Genomic DNA, 14,277 nt, shown 5'->3' on the forward strand with positions numbered 1-14,277 from the left:
CTGCATTTCACCCTTCTAAACTTTGCACCTCTCCCTTTTCCAGTGCCTGGATCAAATCAGTTCAGCATAGCTGAGACCCATTTGCTCACCAAACAGCGAGAAATAATTTATTGCACCAAATGAAATGGCTCTACTAATTGTCCTGATACTATTGGCTATTAGTGCCTAGAGTGCTCTTAAGCATTAGAAACAGTGAAATTTCTAACAGGAAGGCATAAAACACTGTCTGAATCCCGAGTACTCTTCATGTTCCACCTGAAATGTTTGTCTCTAGTTCCACCTTGATCTGGGCAGACTGCTGTTTTCAGCAGCACCTCTAGCACAGCTCTTGAACGTGCAGGCTGGTAGAAACGAAGACATACGGGTTAGGACCAAACTCCGCCTTTATTTCAGTGAATGCCATCAGAAGGTCAGCGAAGCAGAGAATAAGTGGACATCTATACTGTCCAGCTATCAGTGCTGTGTATGGCTGAGGAAACTTACCTTATCTTCTTACTGCATTGGAGTCAGTGAGGGTCTAGGGAGGTTATTATGCTTCACCTAATCAACAAAACCAATAAGGCTGGAAACAAACAAAATCTCAGACCTAAAAAAACCCTCAGACTTTGTGGATACTGACCCAATCTTCACATATTCTGCCACAGCTGGAACTAGAAATTAGCTATTTTGCCTGACTTTTAAGGCATCTTGGATTTACAGGCACATCTCAAAAAAAACCAATGAGAGGAGCCCACGCAGGAATTGCAAAATCCTATGTTAATACCTCTTAAACATTGTGACTTGAGATCCAAAAGGCACTTAGTTACTTCTATACGTCATATTAGGAAGACTACTCCTGGAATACACTCTTCAGTTCTGTTGTCCTCATTTTAAGAAGGATGTCTGAAGTGGAAAACGTTCACACTGATGATACAAACAGAATTTGAAAGCTGGAAGATTTACAGGAAGACTGACAACCTTAAGAATCTCTCTTCCTTTCTAGTTTAGCCAGGAAAAGGTTAAGAAGTGACTTTATCTAAAAGCACCTATATCAAGAGTAGTCTTTTGACAATATTTAGCAGGAAAGGAGATAATGAGATCTAATAGTTCAAAACTGAAGCTTGACTAATTCAAACTATAAATAGGACACTTAAAAAAAAGCATATAAGGAGGATAATTAAGCATTGAAAGAACATCCAGAGATCTTATATCCTCCCCATCACTGAAGTCTTTACATTAAGAGCAAAAGTCTTTCTGCATCACGTGCTGTGACTCAGTTATTGGATCTGAACACAGGAGTTACTGAGTGAAGTTCTGGAACTGGTTATATCAGAGTTCATTTTAGGAATTCATAATGGTCCCTTCTGGCCTAGCTATGAATCTATATACTTTAAACAGTGGTTCTAACAGTGTTTGGGTTGATATTGACTGCACACTGAGCTACAAAATACTACAGAGTCATGGGCCACAACTAGTAAGGCTGTGTAAACTTGTGCCGTGTTGTTTATGACCTGAGACATTGCCTACTCCACACATATTTAATGATTAAACATCTGTGTTTTTACACTGCAACAAGTCAGACTGGTGTGGAAATACTAACGGGAAAGAAGCATTCCTGCAAGTTTAGAAATGTGCTAATCAAAAGAGAAGAAAAAAATAAAACAAAAAAATCAAGGTAAAAAGGTTTGATCACACCTAAAAATATTGGATGAAAAGTTTTCACTGAGAGGAAACTTAACAAGACTCATGCTATGCAGCATGCTGGCTAGCTGACGGGAAGGAAGCAGGTAGTAAACACAGTTCCCCACCCCTTCCAGTATCCAGAGTCCCTGCCTTCCTGCATTGTGCCATGATCCTAGCTGTCGGGAGGACAGACAGTGGTTCCCACAGCAGAAGTAAACAGAACCAACTAATGCAATGAGGGGAAAAAAAAAAAAAAAAGATGTTGGCGATTAAATCCATAGTGTGGGAAAGAGCTGCTGGAGAAGAACTTCTGTGTTGGGATTTTCCCATCTACAGTTTGGGCAAAGTATATAAATACCCTGTAAGTGTGACAGCAAGTCCTGAGGAAAGAGGCCAATAGCTACACCATGGGTAAGCAGGTCTGGGAGCTCACAGATACTCAGGCAGCAACCAGTCAGAAATGCTGCAGCACCAACTCCCATTCCCATCCGAAAGCACAGAAAAGGTACAGCCTGGGCTACACTGTACCACAGGCAGAAAAGAGTAAGAGGCAGCAGCAGGATAAAAATGGGACCATGCCAAACATCATAGGCAATGAGTAACCTTGTGGCAGAGCAACACGGTGGCTAGCAAGGAAACAAACACAGGATTACAGAAGCGCTGGGAGCACAGTTTGCATCCAGAAAAGGAGTGTGCCTAGAAGACAGCTGAGGACAGGAATGAGGATGTTTTGTGATAAACACGGACTTTCCCCCTCCACTTTGAAATCTCAAACACATTTGTCAGATGTCAATGCATAAAGTTATGTTTGCTCCTGTCCCCGTTGCTAGTTGTTGTTTAAGTACCTCAGGAATGTAACACCTGACAAAAGTTTACTTAAAATCTCTCAATTTACATGAAAACTGCTTCCCCTCCAAAAAGGAAAATTCCACTCTTCCTTCCCCCCATCCTATCTTACTAATTCACCTCTTACTGGCCGACAGCCCTTGGCCTTTCCTGTTCCTCAAACATCTCAGCAATGAAGTGCCTGGCTCTCGCCTTGCCCACAGCTCCAGATTTCGTTCCAGTGTCAGTGATATGCCCTTCCTCTTTTGCAGCATCATTTTGTGCACAGCTAAGCTCATTCTTCCTCCTTTCCCACTGCCTCTGTCACCACACGAGCTCTGTAGTAGAGACGCTGGGCATCAAGAGCATTTAATGCCGAGACCCATAACAACCTGAAAAAGTACCCACAGCACAAAGGCACTGTACTTGCCACAGTTTATGAAACTCTGACCTTGTTTCACAGCATATTGCTGAGCAATTCCTATAACTGTGAAAAGAAACACAGTACTTCCTACCAAAATAAAACTGCCACATTTGTGCCTGTTATGAGAAATAAGCTAAATCCTTGATGGGGGTGCAGGGAATGGTGGGCAAAGTACCATATTGAAGAGTAATTTCCTTTGGTTAAAAAGAAAAACCAAACCAGCTAGAGCTTTTTCTAAGGCCAGGGGCTTAGATATCTTCTGTCTTCCAAAAAAAAATGGAAATATCTCCTCGCCCCACCCCACGCCCTCCTCAATCCAAGAACATAAGAAGCCTCCATGCTGAGACTCACGCAGGTGTGCCGGCAGTCTGATCGCCTCTTCCTCCATCCTGATCGCTCGAGGCACTGGGACATGTAGTGGTGTCGAGGTAGTGTAATTTGGTGCCGGGCTCGCTGGAGGTGTGTATGAAATTCTTTCCTCCTGTTAAAAAGAAAGCAAGGAAGGGGAGAGAGAAAGGGCATCATGAACTTTGGAACAGAGGTGTGAAACCAAGGCAGGTGAGAGGGAAGTGGGTAGAAGGAAGGAAGTGTGCACGCGTGGTGAGGGCGAACAATGCGCTAGCATTGTGCCAGGCTGCTCAGGGAGCTACAGGGCTCACAGGAGACGAGCGCTGCACAGGTGCTGCACTGCCTGGTGCCACGGCCAGGAGCCAAACGGCTTTTAGGGCAACAGGTTTAATTTTCAAAAGGAGCATGAAGTTTCTAAGGGGTTTCTCAGAAATTTGCCAAGGGAGGAAAGGGAAGTGACGCATGAGTGGGGAGACTGAGGTTTTTATGTTGATGAAAACCTGACAGCAACTCCACAATACGTGCATGAGTACCATCATAGAAAGCAACAAAACCACATAATCTTATGCTAACAAATCAGTCATGATCTGAATGCATTATTAAGTATTAAACACTTCACTCTTTCATACCATTTTAAAGACATTAAACAATTAGTTTTGTCTTTACTGTAGAAAACCATATGCATCACTAAAAACTACTCTGTTTAGCATCAAGTAACGCAGAACTTTTTTTCTTGCCTAGCTAGTTACTACCACTTTCTCTGAGGTAGTTTTAACTCGCAACCAAACAAGTAAGAAAGCAAATAAATAAGTAAGTAATAACACAGAAAGCAGCTATTCAAGGACAGTCAGACAGAGTTAAAGGGTATTTTGTGAATGTTGCATTAGTTTCATAATTATCACTATTAGGTTTTTATTTCTGCAAAAATCTGGCAAGAATTTGAGACTGAAATTTCATCTGATCCGATGGGAAAATTCTTTTGCATTCTAAGCCTGTACTCCAATCACAGCACAAAATATACCCTTTGTAAATAAACATAGCCACAATTTTACAGGAGCATAAAAAAATCATTATCATATGCTTCCTGGAAGGCAATGCATGTTATTCTGCAAAACCATGCTGCTGACATTTGATGATGGCAGTGCAAATAGCATGGATTTACATCCACATACACACAAAATCAAAAGGAGCTACATTCATTTCTGAGCATTTGCAGTAGAGTACATGTGCAACTCCCTGCCCTGACTCTGATCTCTGGCAAATGGAAAAGATAAATTTGGTGCTGGAGCAAGAGAAGGCAATTACTTCCATTACAAACCAGAACATTATCACAGCTGTGTGGCACGGAACTAGACTGAGACTGATAGAGGCACCTGCAGAATGTAATATTTGCACTCTCACCATCAGCAGAGCGACGGAGAGGTTTGTACAACACGAGCAAATAACTAAATGTACCAAAGCAGAGAACTCTTTAGGAAGAGTAGGTGACATGTCCAGAAAGAAATGCAACATCGAGCATACCTAGAAAGTCTTGTACCTCTCAGCCACCACTTCAAATCAAGGCCAGCTCACTCTGGCACAAGGTGCTGCTATCAGCTCACTATTCAGGAGCTCAAGCAGAACAAGAAGTTTCACTTCAACATCTGGAGCCCTACAACTACCCTATAGCCATCACTCCTGACAGTCGTGGCAGGGAAGACTGACAGCACACAGAAAATAAATGATCCACCTCAACACTAACTGTTCAGGGTTTAGATGGAGTGGGAAGACTGGTTTGGTTCATTCCACCACCACTACGTTGTTATTATGTGAGCACAGCCTCCACAGCTTTCGGCTTAGTACATTTTAACCAGAAATTGTTCAATCTTATATTCCCGTCTCCCACAAATCCCTTTAACATCTTATTGCGTTCACTCATTTTCTTTGTACTCAACACCATCCAGGCAACAGTAATCCATTAGCTCATATGAATTTAGTTTTTCTCAGTTAACAAACAGCAATATTCATTGAGACATGGTGAAAGATGTACCTTTGGAGCTACAAAACATTATTGTACTTTCAACTTATGCAATTCCTTCCCTGACCTGAAACAGCTGACTCTACGCTTCACGTCCCTGAGAAGTGCAGGTCTCTGCTCCCACTCTGCAGTCTCACTGCCCGTTTGCACCTTCTCATCACTGGTGCACAACACAAGCAATTTGCAAGGAGAACAGACACTTCTTAGCATTTCCTGCTGCGATACACAGCTCAGATAATGAAACCACACTGTATCTGCTCATTTTGTTTATTGTATGAGGTATTTATAAAAAGAGGAACACTTTGAAACATAGCCACACAGATGCCTGTCTCTGCAAACAGGCAATAGGGGATAGATGGGAGGCCTTAGGTCCTTTTCCTCCCTCCCAAATAACGCAGGATAAAGTACAACCTTAGGTCACATTTCATGGTCACAGAAATACTGAACCACCACTGCAAGACAAGGGCTAAGCAGCTTCAAAGGGCCTTCTCATGGGCCAACAAGCAGAAGATGAAATTAAATCCAGAATCCCACATGCTTCCCTCAACACACAGGAGATGTTGTATTGAAGTAAGACATTGTATTTCCAGTACTTTCTGCCTTTCTCTCTGCACTGATCAGCCTCTTAAAGGCATACGGCAACCTGATTTATAGCAAGACAGCTTCATTTAGATTTACTGTTATAACTGAACACATTTTACTTGTTGTTTCCTAGAATTCCTATGAATAGGATAGCAAAAAATGAAAAAGAATTTGTGGAATTTTTTCCACGCACCTTGGATGTCCACATTAATCAGTGAATTAGTAATATTTGCAGAACACATTTTACAAGGCACAAAGAGGAGTCGCTTTCCAACTCTTATTAGTGCGTTTCAAATGCCCTCTCCTCCTAATCCTGCATTTCTTTTTCCAGCACCTTTAACCCAAATATCAAAGCAATTTACAGATACTAGGTAAGTCTTTTTCTTTTTATTAGACACACAGACAACCTGAGTTTCAGAATGAGCAAAGCTCAAATGAGCTAACTAATTTCAGAGTTAAGCTCTCTTGAAAAAGGACAGTGTGTACCTCTCAAGGGCGATACATTTAACAAGTGCATCCTGATAGAGTAGCCCCTATTATTGTCCTGGCCAGATATCCATAAGGTGTGGAATGGTATTGGCACAGGGAGGTCAACGCACTGAGCCTCTGGAAAAACGAGCTTCACCCCTGTTTGCAGCATGAGTCAGTCACGGAGCTGGAAGCAGAACTGCAAAGATCAGTCCAGCTCTGCAACCAACCTAAGCCACACATAACTCCCAGCCCACACAGACATACGAATGCACAAGGTCACATTTGTTCCTCCAGGCTTTTTGAGTCTTTTTAGAGTCGCACTTCCAGGAAGTACCTGTTATGCACACGCTACTGAGAACAGCTTTGCTTGAGAATGTTTTTTAATCTTCACACCTCCAAACAATTCCAAAATTGCCCAGTGCTTCCCTGCATGTAAGCCATCAAACAAAAGCATGGCTGGTATCTCATGCTTCTAAGGTTATAGAGTGGCTTTCTATGATGGGGTAACCACAGCAGTCGACACAGGTAAACCATAGGATGTGATCTATCTAGACTCCTGTAAAGCCTATGACATGGTCCCCCACAACATCCACCTCTCTAAATTGGAGACATATGGATTTGATGGGTGGACTGTTCAGTGGATAAGAAACTGGTTGCATTGTCGTATTCAAAGAGAGGTGGTCAATGGCTTGAAATCCAGATGGAGATCCATGACAAGTGGTGTCCCTCAGAGGTCCATATCAGGATCGGTGCTGTTTAATATCTTCATCAATGATATTGACAACGAGATTGAGCGCACCCTCAGCAGGTTTGCAGATGACACCAAGCTGAGTGGTGCAGTTGCCACACTGGAAGGATGGGATGTCATCCAGAGGGACCTGAACAAGCTAGAAAAGCAGGCCTCTGAGAACCTCATGAGGTTCAACAGGGCCAAGTGCAAGGTCTTGCACCTGGGTCAGGGCAATCTGCAGTTTCAATACAGGATAGGAGATGACATGATTGAGAGCTGCCCTGCAGAAAAGGACTTGGGCATGCTGGTCGATGAGAAGCTCAACATGAGCCAGCAACGTGAGCTTGCAGCCCAGAAGACCAACCATATCCTGGGCTGCATCAAAAGAAGTGTGGCCAGTAGGTCGAGGGAAGCGATTCTGCCCCGCTACTCCTCTCTTGCGACACCTCATCCGGAGCATTGTGTCCAGTTCTAGGATCCTCAACGTAAGGATATGAAGCTGTTAGAATGGATCCAGAGGAGGGCTACAAAGATGATCTGAGAGCTGGAGCATCTTCCATATGAGGACAGGCTGAGAGAGTTGGGCTTGTGCAGCCTGGAGAAGAGAAGGCTCTGAGGAGACCTTATAGCGACCTTCCAGTACCTGAAAGGGGACTACAAGAAAGCTGGAGAGGGATTATTCATAAAGGTTTGTGGTGATAGGACGAGGGGGAATGGGTATAAACTAGAGAAGGACAGATTTAGACTTGGCATTAGGAAGAATTTCTTCACCATAAGAGTGGTGAGACACTGGAACAGGTTGCCAAGGGAAGTTGTGGCTGCCCCATCCCTGGAGGTGTTTAGGTCAGGTTGGATGGGGCCTTGGATAACCTGATCTAAAGGGATGTCCCTGCCCATGGCAGGAGGGTTGGAATTAGATGATCTTTAAGGTCCCTTCCAATGCTAATTTTCTACGATTCTATGATTTATGCAACCAGATACTCCATTACTAGGAATTTTTCTCAAGGAGTTCCTAACCAGTCAGCTTAATATATCCCTTTGCATTAAGGTCAAGAACAGATGGTTCAATGGTAGGGTTGTTCAAGCAACAGCTTGGGAGGAAGGATAAGCAGTGCTGGTAGAAGAACCAGTATGAAACTTGTGTATACTTGAGCTAACAGCCTTGCTGCAGCTTAGTCTACTGGTAAAAGAGACCAAGTAAATACACATTTCATCTCATCCTCTGAGATTATTGGTGATGAGTGCTAGGGAAGAGCTTGGCATTACCACATTCCAGATTCGCCGCCTGCTAGGGGACTCTAAAAACATTTAAACCCACAAGTGACCAAATGCTCAACCCCAAACAAATGACATCTACAAGCAACTTCAGAATAGCAGCTCCCTAGTATTTTAGCAGCAGCCACAATGAGGTAGATAAAACAGCTGGCATACTGCTTGCTGTCATCATTTTTTAAAGGCTTCTTCAACTCACAGTGAGTCAAGAAAGTTTCACCATGAAATTTCACCTTGACCACAATAATAGAAGAGATGTCTACATCAGCCTTTACAGAGACCCTCCTTAGGATTGACTCTCCTAGTGGCTGGTGCTCCAGCAGTGCCACTTAGACAACCAGCCAGGTCTGCTTAGACTGGGGCCTGCTATCACCAGACTGACCTAGCAGAGACAGATTGAAATACACAGTTAAGAATCAAAAGAAGATATGATTTTGTTCTCTTTGTACTAGAAAAGTACAAAACACTAAATATCCAAGTGTTGAGAAAACCTTAGATCAAACCATCCTGTCTGAAAAAGGAAGGTAACTCAAAACTATATTGATCATGACTATCTACTAGGCGTGTACGCAGCAGCTGGCTAGGCTCCCAAAGCTCTCCATCAAAGCACACACTGGTTTCTGTTTGAAGAACTGTGGTAGATCCTTTACATACAAAATCTACCTGAACAGTTGTAAAATTCTGTCAGGGACACAAATAATTTATATTGCTAAAAAAAAAAAAAAAAAAGCGGAAAATCAAATTCGTAGTCACCTTTTAGAAACAGTCTAATAGTTGAGATTGAGATAGGCTGTAAGTAAAAATAGCTCCATACTTTTTCTAAAATTATGCCCTTCTAAACTCCAAAAGGACTATCCTTCCTCATAGGTGTTATCCAGCTTGCAGCTTGGAATCTTTTTGTACCTTTACCGATTCCAGATGGCAGGCACAAAGGACTTATGTTTTTGCAGAAATGAAAACAAAATATATAAGAAAACATGCTAAGCAAATCCTCATGTTGTCAAATGACATGACTAGTTCAGTAGCTGCATCGGACAGTATACTAAAATGACTTTTTTAATTGATAAAACAAAGAAATCCATTACATACACAGCAGTTTTCAGTAAACCAGAATGGTCAACACGGTCTGCAAATACCTTATGTTGGACATAAAAGGCAGCTGCCTCTTATCATTGTGTAAGAACCTACTCCTATTTGCGTGTGATGGTACTGCACAAGGTAAAGTTAACCAAGAGTGAAAGCTGGCACTTGCACCCAAGGCTGCTGAGGTATGTAAGCCACTCTGCGCCTGTCTTGTTGCATTTGCAGTTCATCTTCACTTCTCAAAATGGCCTAGACTCCCTCTGCGCCCCAGAGTAGTAGGCATCACCCAAGGCAGAGATACAGCAATTTGTGCTGCAATAACTCTCAGGAAACCAACTGCTAGAAGAAAAAAGGGAGAAAGTTACCTGTACTGTCCTTTCAGGACATCCTTCCTTACTCACAAGACAGTGACAGTGGGATGCTGCTTAAAGGGAAGCTTCCAGTTCCCTGGGTATCATTGTATCATCCCACCATCCTTCTTCAACTCCTTGCCTGTGGGATGCACGCTCGGAGAGGACAGTGCTAACAGGTGTGCAGATGTTTTGGTGCCCAGTTAGACTTCTGAGGAAGCCCTAGGCTTAAAAAACCCCGAGAAACATGCCCTTGCTGTGTGCAAATCCAGGTTTGAAATGTGTGATTCTAGCTCTGAGGACTCTGAAAGGTAGTGATCTGGACACAACACCATATGCCACAAATGACAGAGGATGTTCAACTCTACAAGGGCACAGGATGAGGGCTGCTATCGCTTTCAGCAAGCACACTGAGGCAGGGAAAGTGGAAAGACAAGCCAAGGAAGCCGGAACAAGGGGAAGCTGTTGGGGAAGGTGAGAGGTGAGGGGAAGTGTGTCTGGTTTTGCTACTGTTGATCTTTTTAGAAGTAGGCACCTGGGGCAAGGTAGAAGGGAAAAAATGGCCTTAGAGAAGAGGGTTGTTGGAGGCGAATGATGTACTTGCAGGAAAGATTCAGAAAGCCCAGCACGTCTGGGTACTTCGCAGGGTCATGCCAGCAAACAGAATAGCATGGGGCACAACAGCAGGAGATTCGTTTGTTAATCATTAGGGAAGCAAGTGAAGGAAAAAGGAAAGGGAAGGAAGACATACGCAGTGTTCACCAGTGTTTTGTGTGCAACACTATACCTGGATACAAAAGTCTAAGAACTGCTCTGAGATGAGATACAGGGTCTAACATAGGGAAGAGGGTGAAATCAGACCTCCTAATAGACTGTATGGGATCAGGTACACAATGGAAACATTTTGGGATTCTGGTCAATGTTGTAGCTGGCATACTCTCTCTTCTGCCAGGGACAAAGGATCAGGCTCCCGAAAAAGCAAAGTAGACCTCTGCAGAACCAGGGTATGAATTCAAGTATTTCTTCCCTCCCCCAGCTGCTGTTGTTGTCTAAATTTCCATGGCAGACTTCTCCTCATTTTTGATCCCATTAATACAGCAATTCACGTCAAATCTATAGCAGCATAATCAGCACACTATCAGTAATTAGAGAAATTAAAACAAACACAGCTCTCTGGAAAGGGCCGTATGCAAAGCAGCACTGGGAAAAGATTAACATCTCATTTCCTGAGTACAGAGAGCAGAGATTGTCTCGGTGACCTTAGTGATTTTGTGAAGTTCAGTTGCTCCCTGCCTCCTCCTTTCAGTCTGCCTCTGACGAACCTCCTTGGCACAGGGGCAAGGGATGGTTACCCTTTCATGCCTGAAACCTTACTCAAGCAAGTAAGAAAAACTCCACGAAGGTACAACAGCTCATCATGAAAGGGAAGGGGAAAGGAGCCAGCAGGGAAATTCATGCTTCTCCCAAAATGATTACAGCCACTGTTCTAATTAAATTAAAATCGTACAGACAGCAATATTAATGCACTCAAGTGTTGTGAAAAGGCAGCTTGCGGAGGTCAATGTTGTTGTTGGAAGTACCATGATATGGCTGCACTATTGTCTAAGCACTGCAAAATATCACACATAAACAAACATAAATGAAGCAAGAAACTATCTGAACCACATACTCAAAAAGCATTTCTTCACCGAGGTCACTGATAAGATGGGGAAACAGGGTAGAAATAGGCTGTGGGAAGACAATATCAGGTTAAACTACAAGATGATACCAAGGCAAAGAGCTTAATAAGATTCAAAAAAGGATTATTCATTGATATGAATAATAAAGAATGTTATACACAGATAGCCCAGTTAGGCAGCACAAAACGTATATTGGAGTCAGATTCTGGTTCAGAATTTACAAGTGGAAATCATCATACTCCAAAATGGGAGTAAAGCTTTACCAAGCTGAAGTGGGAGATTCCTCTACCAAGCCTTCTGCAGCGAGATTCCAAGAGGGAGCAGTAAAGCTGCAACTTGGTCCACCTGACCTACTACTTCAAGACAGAAGTCAACCACAGATGTGGCTGCTTGATGAAACTATCTGCCTACATCTCCCTTCCAAATGTAACTCCAAAATTTGCACTACAGAGTAGGTTGCTGTGTGCATTATGGAGTGTACAATCCTCTGAAGAACCTGTCTCTGATCTTTGCTTAGCCAGGGCATAAAGAAAGGTGGGCCACTGCTCTTATCCACAGGACAAACCCTTTTGCACCTACGCCATGATTTTGTTAGCAAGCTCGCTTCGCACCACAGAAGGCTAAGAGAGAGTTTATTGCATAACTAGAAAAAGAAACACCATGTGAGGCTTTGAAATACAGTGGCCAGTGAGTAAGCAACAGAAAACCAGGGACGTCATAGAAAATGACTTTCCAAGGCTTAGATACCCATGCATCAGAGATACTTCACTGCATCTTTTACACGTTCTCTCTTCTAAAACAGGGAGTGCTGCGAGAGCCTCATGTCTACAACAAACAGTGGTTGTACAACCCTGTCTGTACGCATGGGAATTCACACCCTGCACACCCGTGACTGGAGTCATGCACTAATCATTTCAGCACAAAATTTCTGGAGGCCATGAAACTCAAATTGGAAAACTAAGGGGAAATAGTGTCCAGGGAGCTGCCCTCTCATGCGTCACAGGAAAGGAGAATCCTGGAGCTACTCTGGGCTCAGGGCTGGCATGGCAGCACAAGTGTTTTCACTTGGTTGCATTATGGAGCTGTCAATGTACTGGCAAGCTGCAATACTCCTATGTATTCACACACATTTCCAAGGACTAGCCTTATTTCTGGTCTTTCTGCATGGGATAAGTGTTGCTTTCTGAACATTTTAACTGACGGTACAATTACTGGGAACAGGGTCCTTCACAACAGCAGATATCAAGTATTTCCATAGCATGAACCATGGGTCAGTACTGTCACATGAACAAGGTCAACTCATTCACTGCCGTGAATTATCTACATGCCCATTGGTTAAGTAGCGGAAAAATCATGGGAGAGTAATTCACACAGAAGTCATAGCTTCTTTTAATCCCCAGTTACTAATAGAAACAAAATTTCTGGGGAGCTACAATGCCGTGAAATACATATTTTTTAAATACTATTTAAAATATAGGAAATTACCACTTTCAGTCCCATTGCACAGCTGGACTCTGCTCCCATCTATACCTGTAAAATTCTCCAGCAAGTTTTTTTAAACAGTGATTCTGGTCCTGATTTACATTGGTGGAATTTAAGTCCACATATAGACTTCAATCTTTATCTTCTCCAGTCCAGCCACTTAAAAAGTTTACTCTCTCTCTCTCCCCTTGTCTACATGAAATCAGTTTGAACACAAGAGTGTACATATGCTTGTTTGGAAACAAACTGCATCATGATATGCCATAATTATCTTACATTTGTTACAATTTTAAAATACAGGCACATCCCAAAATTATCTGCTATAATAAACTGGAAAAAAAGTTGTTACTGTGATCATGTAGGCACCTTCCCTGGTAAGCATTTCTTCTGCAAAGAAAAGTTTGCCACCACTGGAGCACTGAGAAGACAATTTCATCGCAGGCTTGGGTTCTGGCACAGGAAGATCACTGTCAGATTAGAGAACTGGTGCACCTACGTATTATCCTGTGAAACAATACTTTAACCCTGCAAGTCTGACATCCTTACAACTTTCCTCACTGACAAAACACTACTGGCATACACAGCGCCACAGCATTTTCATGCCAGCATTTCATCATACCTCAGACTTCTGGTAGACTTCCCACAAAAAAAGGACACACCAAATACACAGTGCCATGGGGGTGCCATGACGAGGTCTAACTCTACAACTCACAGTTGCTGCTCCTAAAGGTTCAAGTGGTGCAAAAGTAACCCAGCACACACAGCATGGCAGGAGTAAGCTATCTCTATCCTCTTGATCAACAAAACCTCTGTGTAGGTGAAGGCAACTTTCCAGAGGGAATCTAGTCCAGCTCAAGAAGAAAATAGCTATAACAAGGGTGGTTGGTGAAAACTTGGGCAGATCCATTTGGGTGCTCAAGAAAACTGAACAGAATCCACGAAGAGAGAAAAACGGCCAAATAAAATACTCATTCTCAAAGACTGTTGGAATAAGCTAGTCCAGAAACAAGTGTCGATGGATGTTTATCACTATGAAATATCGGAACAATTCAGGTTATTTGGCCCCCAGCATATTAAATGCAGAGGGAGTTTCTAAAAGCAACCATACTTGCACTGAACTTGTCTACTGCAGAGAAACTGGATATATAAGAAACATCAAATCATAATCTTTCTTTCCCTCAACCTGTCTTTGACTGACTCCAGCCACTTTAACATGAACAATATGAGATCAGTGTGACTAAAAAGGAAACTTTAGCCGACAGAGTATATAAAAAACAGCTGTTAGAATTTCACTAAGAATATTGCATCCTGCACATTTTCAGGCTCTTCATCTGCATCAGATACACACACAC

At 42.8% G+C, this 14,277-nt stretch overlaps 2 protein-coding genes across 3 annotated transcripts in view; one reads left to right on the top strand and one right to left on the bottom strand.

Moving 5' to 3' along the window:
- LRP6 (LDL receptor related protein 6) overlaps nt 1-14,277 on the top strand; it is a 704,489-nt gene that overhangs the window by 300,459 nt on the left and 389,753 nt on the right. The window lies entirely within an intron of this gene.
- ETV6 (ETS variant transcription factor 6) overlaps nt 1-14,277 on the bottom strand; it is a 142,607-nt gene that overhangs the window by 92,191 nt on the left and 36,139 nt on the right. Inside the window, exon 2 of one of the 2 annotated variants that reach the window (XM_069863366.1) lies at nt 3,263-3,389. In XM_069863366.1, coding sequence (XP_069719467.1) covers nt 3,263-3,389 — 127 coding nt within the window. Of the gene's footprint in view, nt 1-3,262; nt 3,393-14,277 lie in introns of both variants that reach the window. The other variant, XM_069863358.1, reaches the window with a different exon arrangement.

This window comes from Phaenicophaeus curvirostris, chromosome 1 (assembly GCF_032191515.1).
Source record: "Phaenicophaeus curvirostris isolate KB17595 chromosome 1, BPBGC_Pcur_1.0, whole genome shotgun sequence".
In the NCBI taxonomy this organism is placed as follows: domain Eukaryota; kingdom Metazoa; phylum Chordata; class Aves; order Cuculiformes; family Cuculidae; genus Phaenicophaeus; species Phaenicophaeus curvirostris.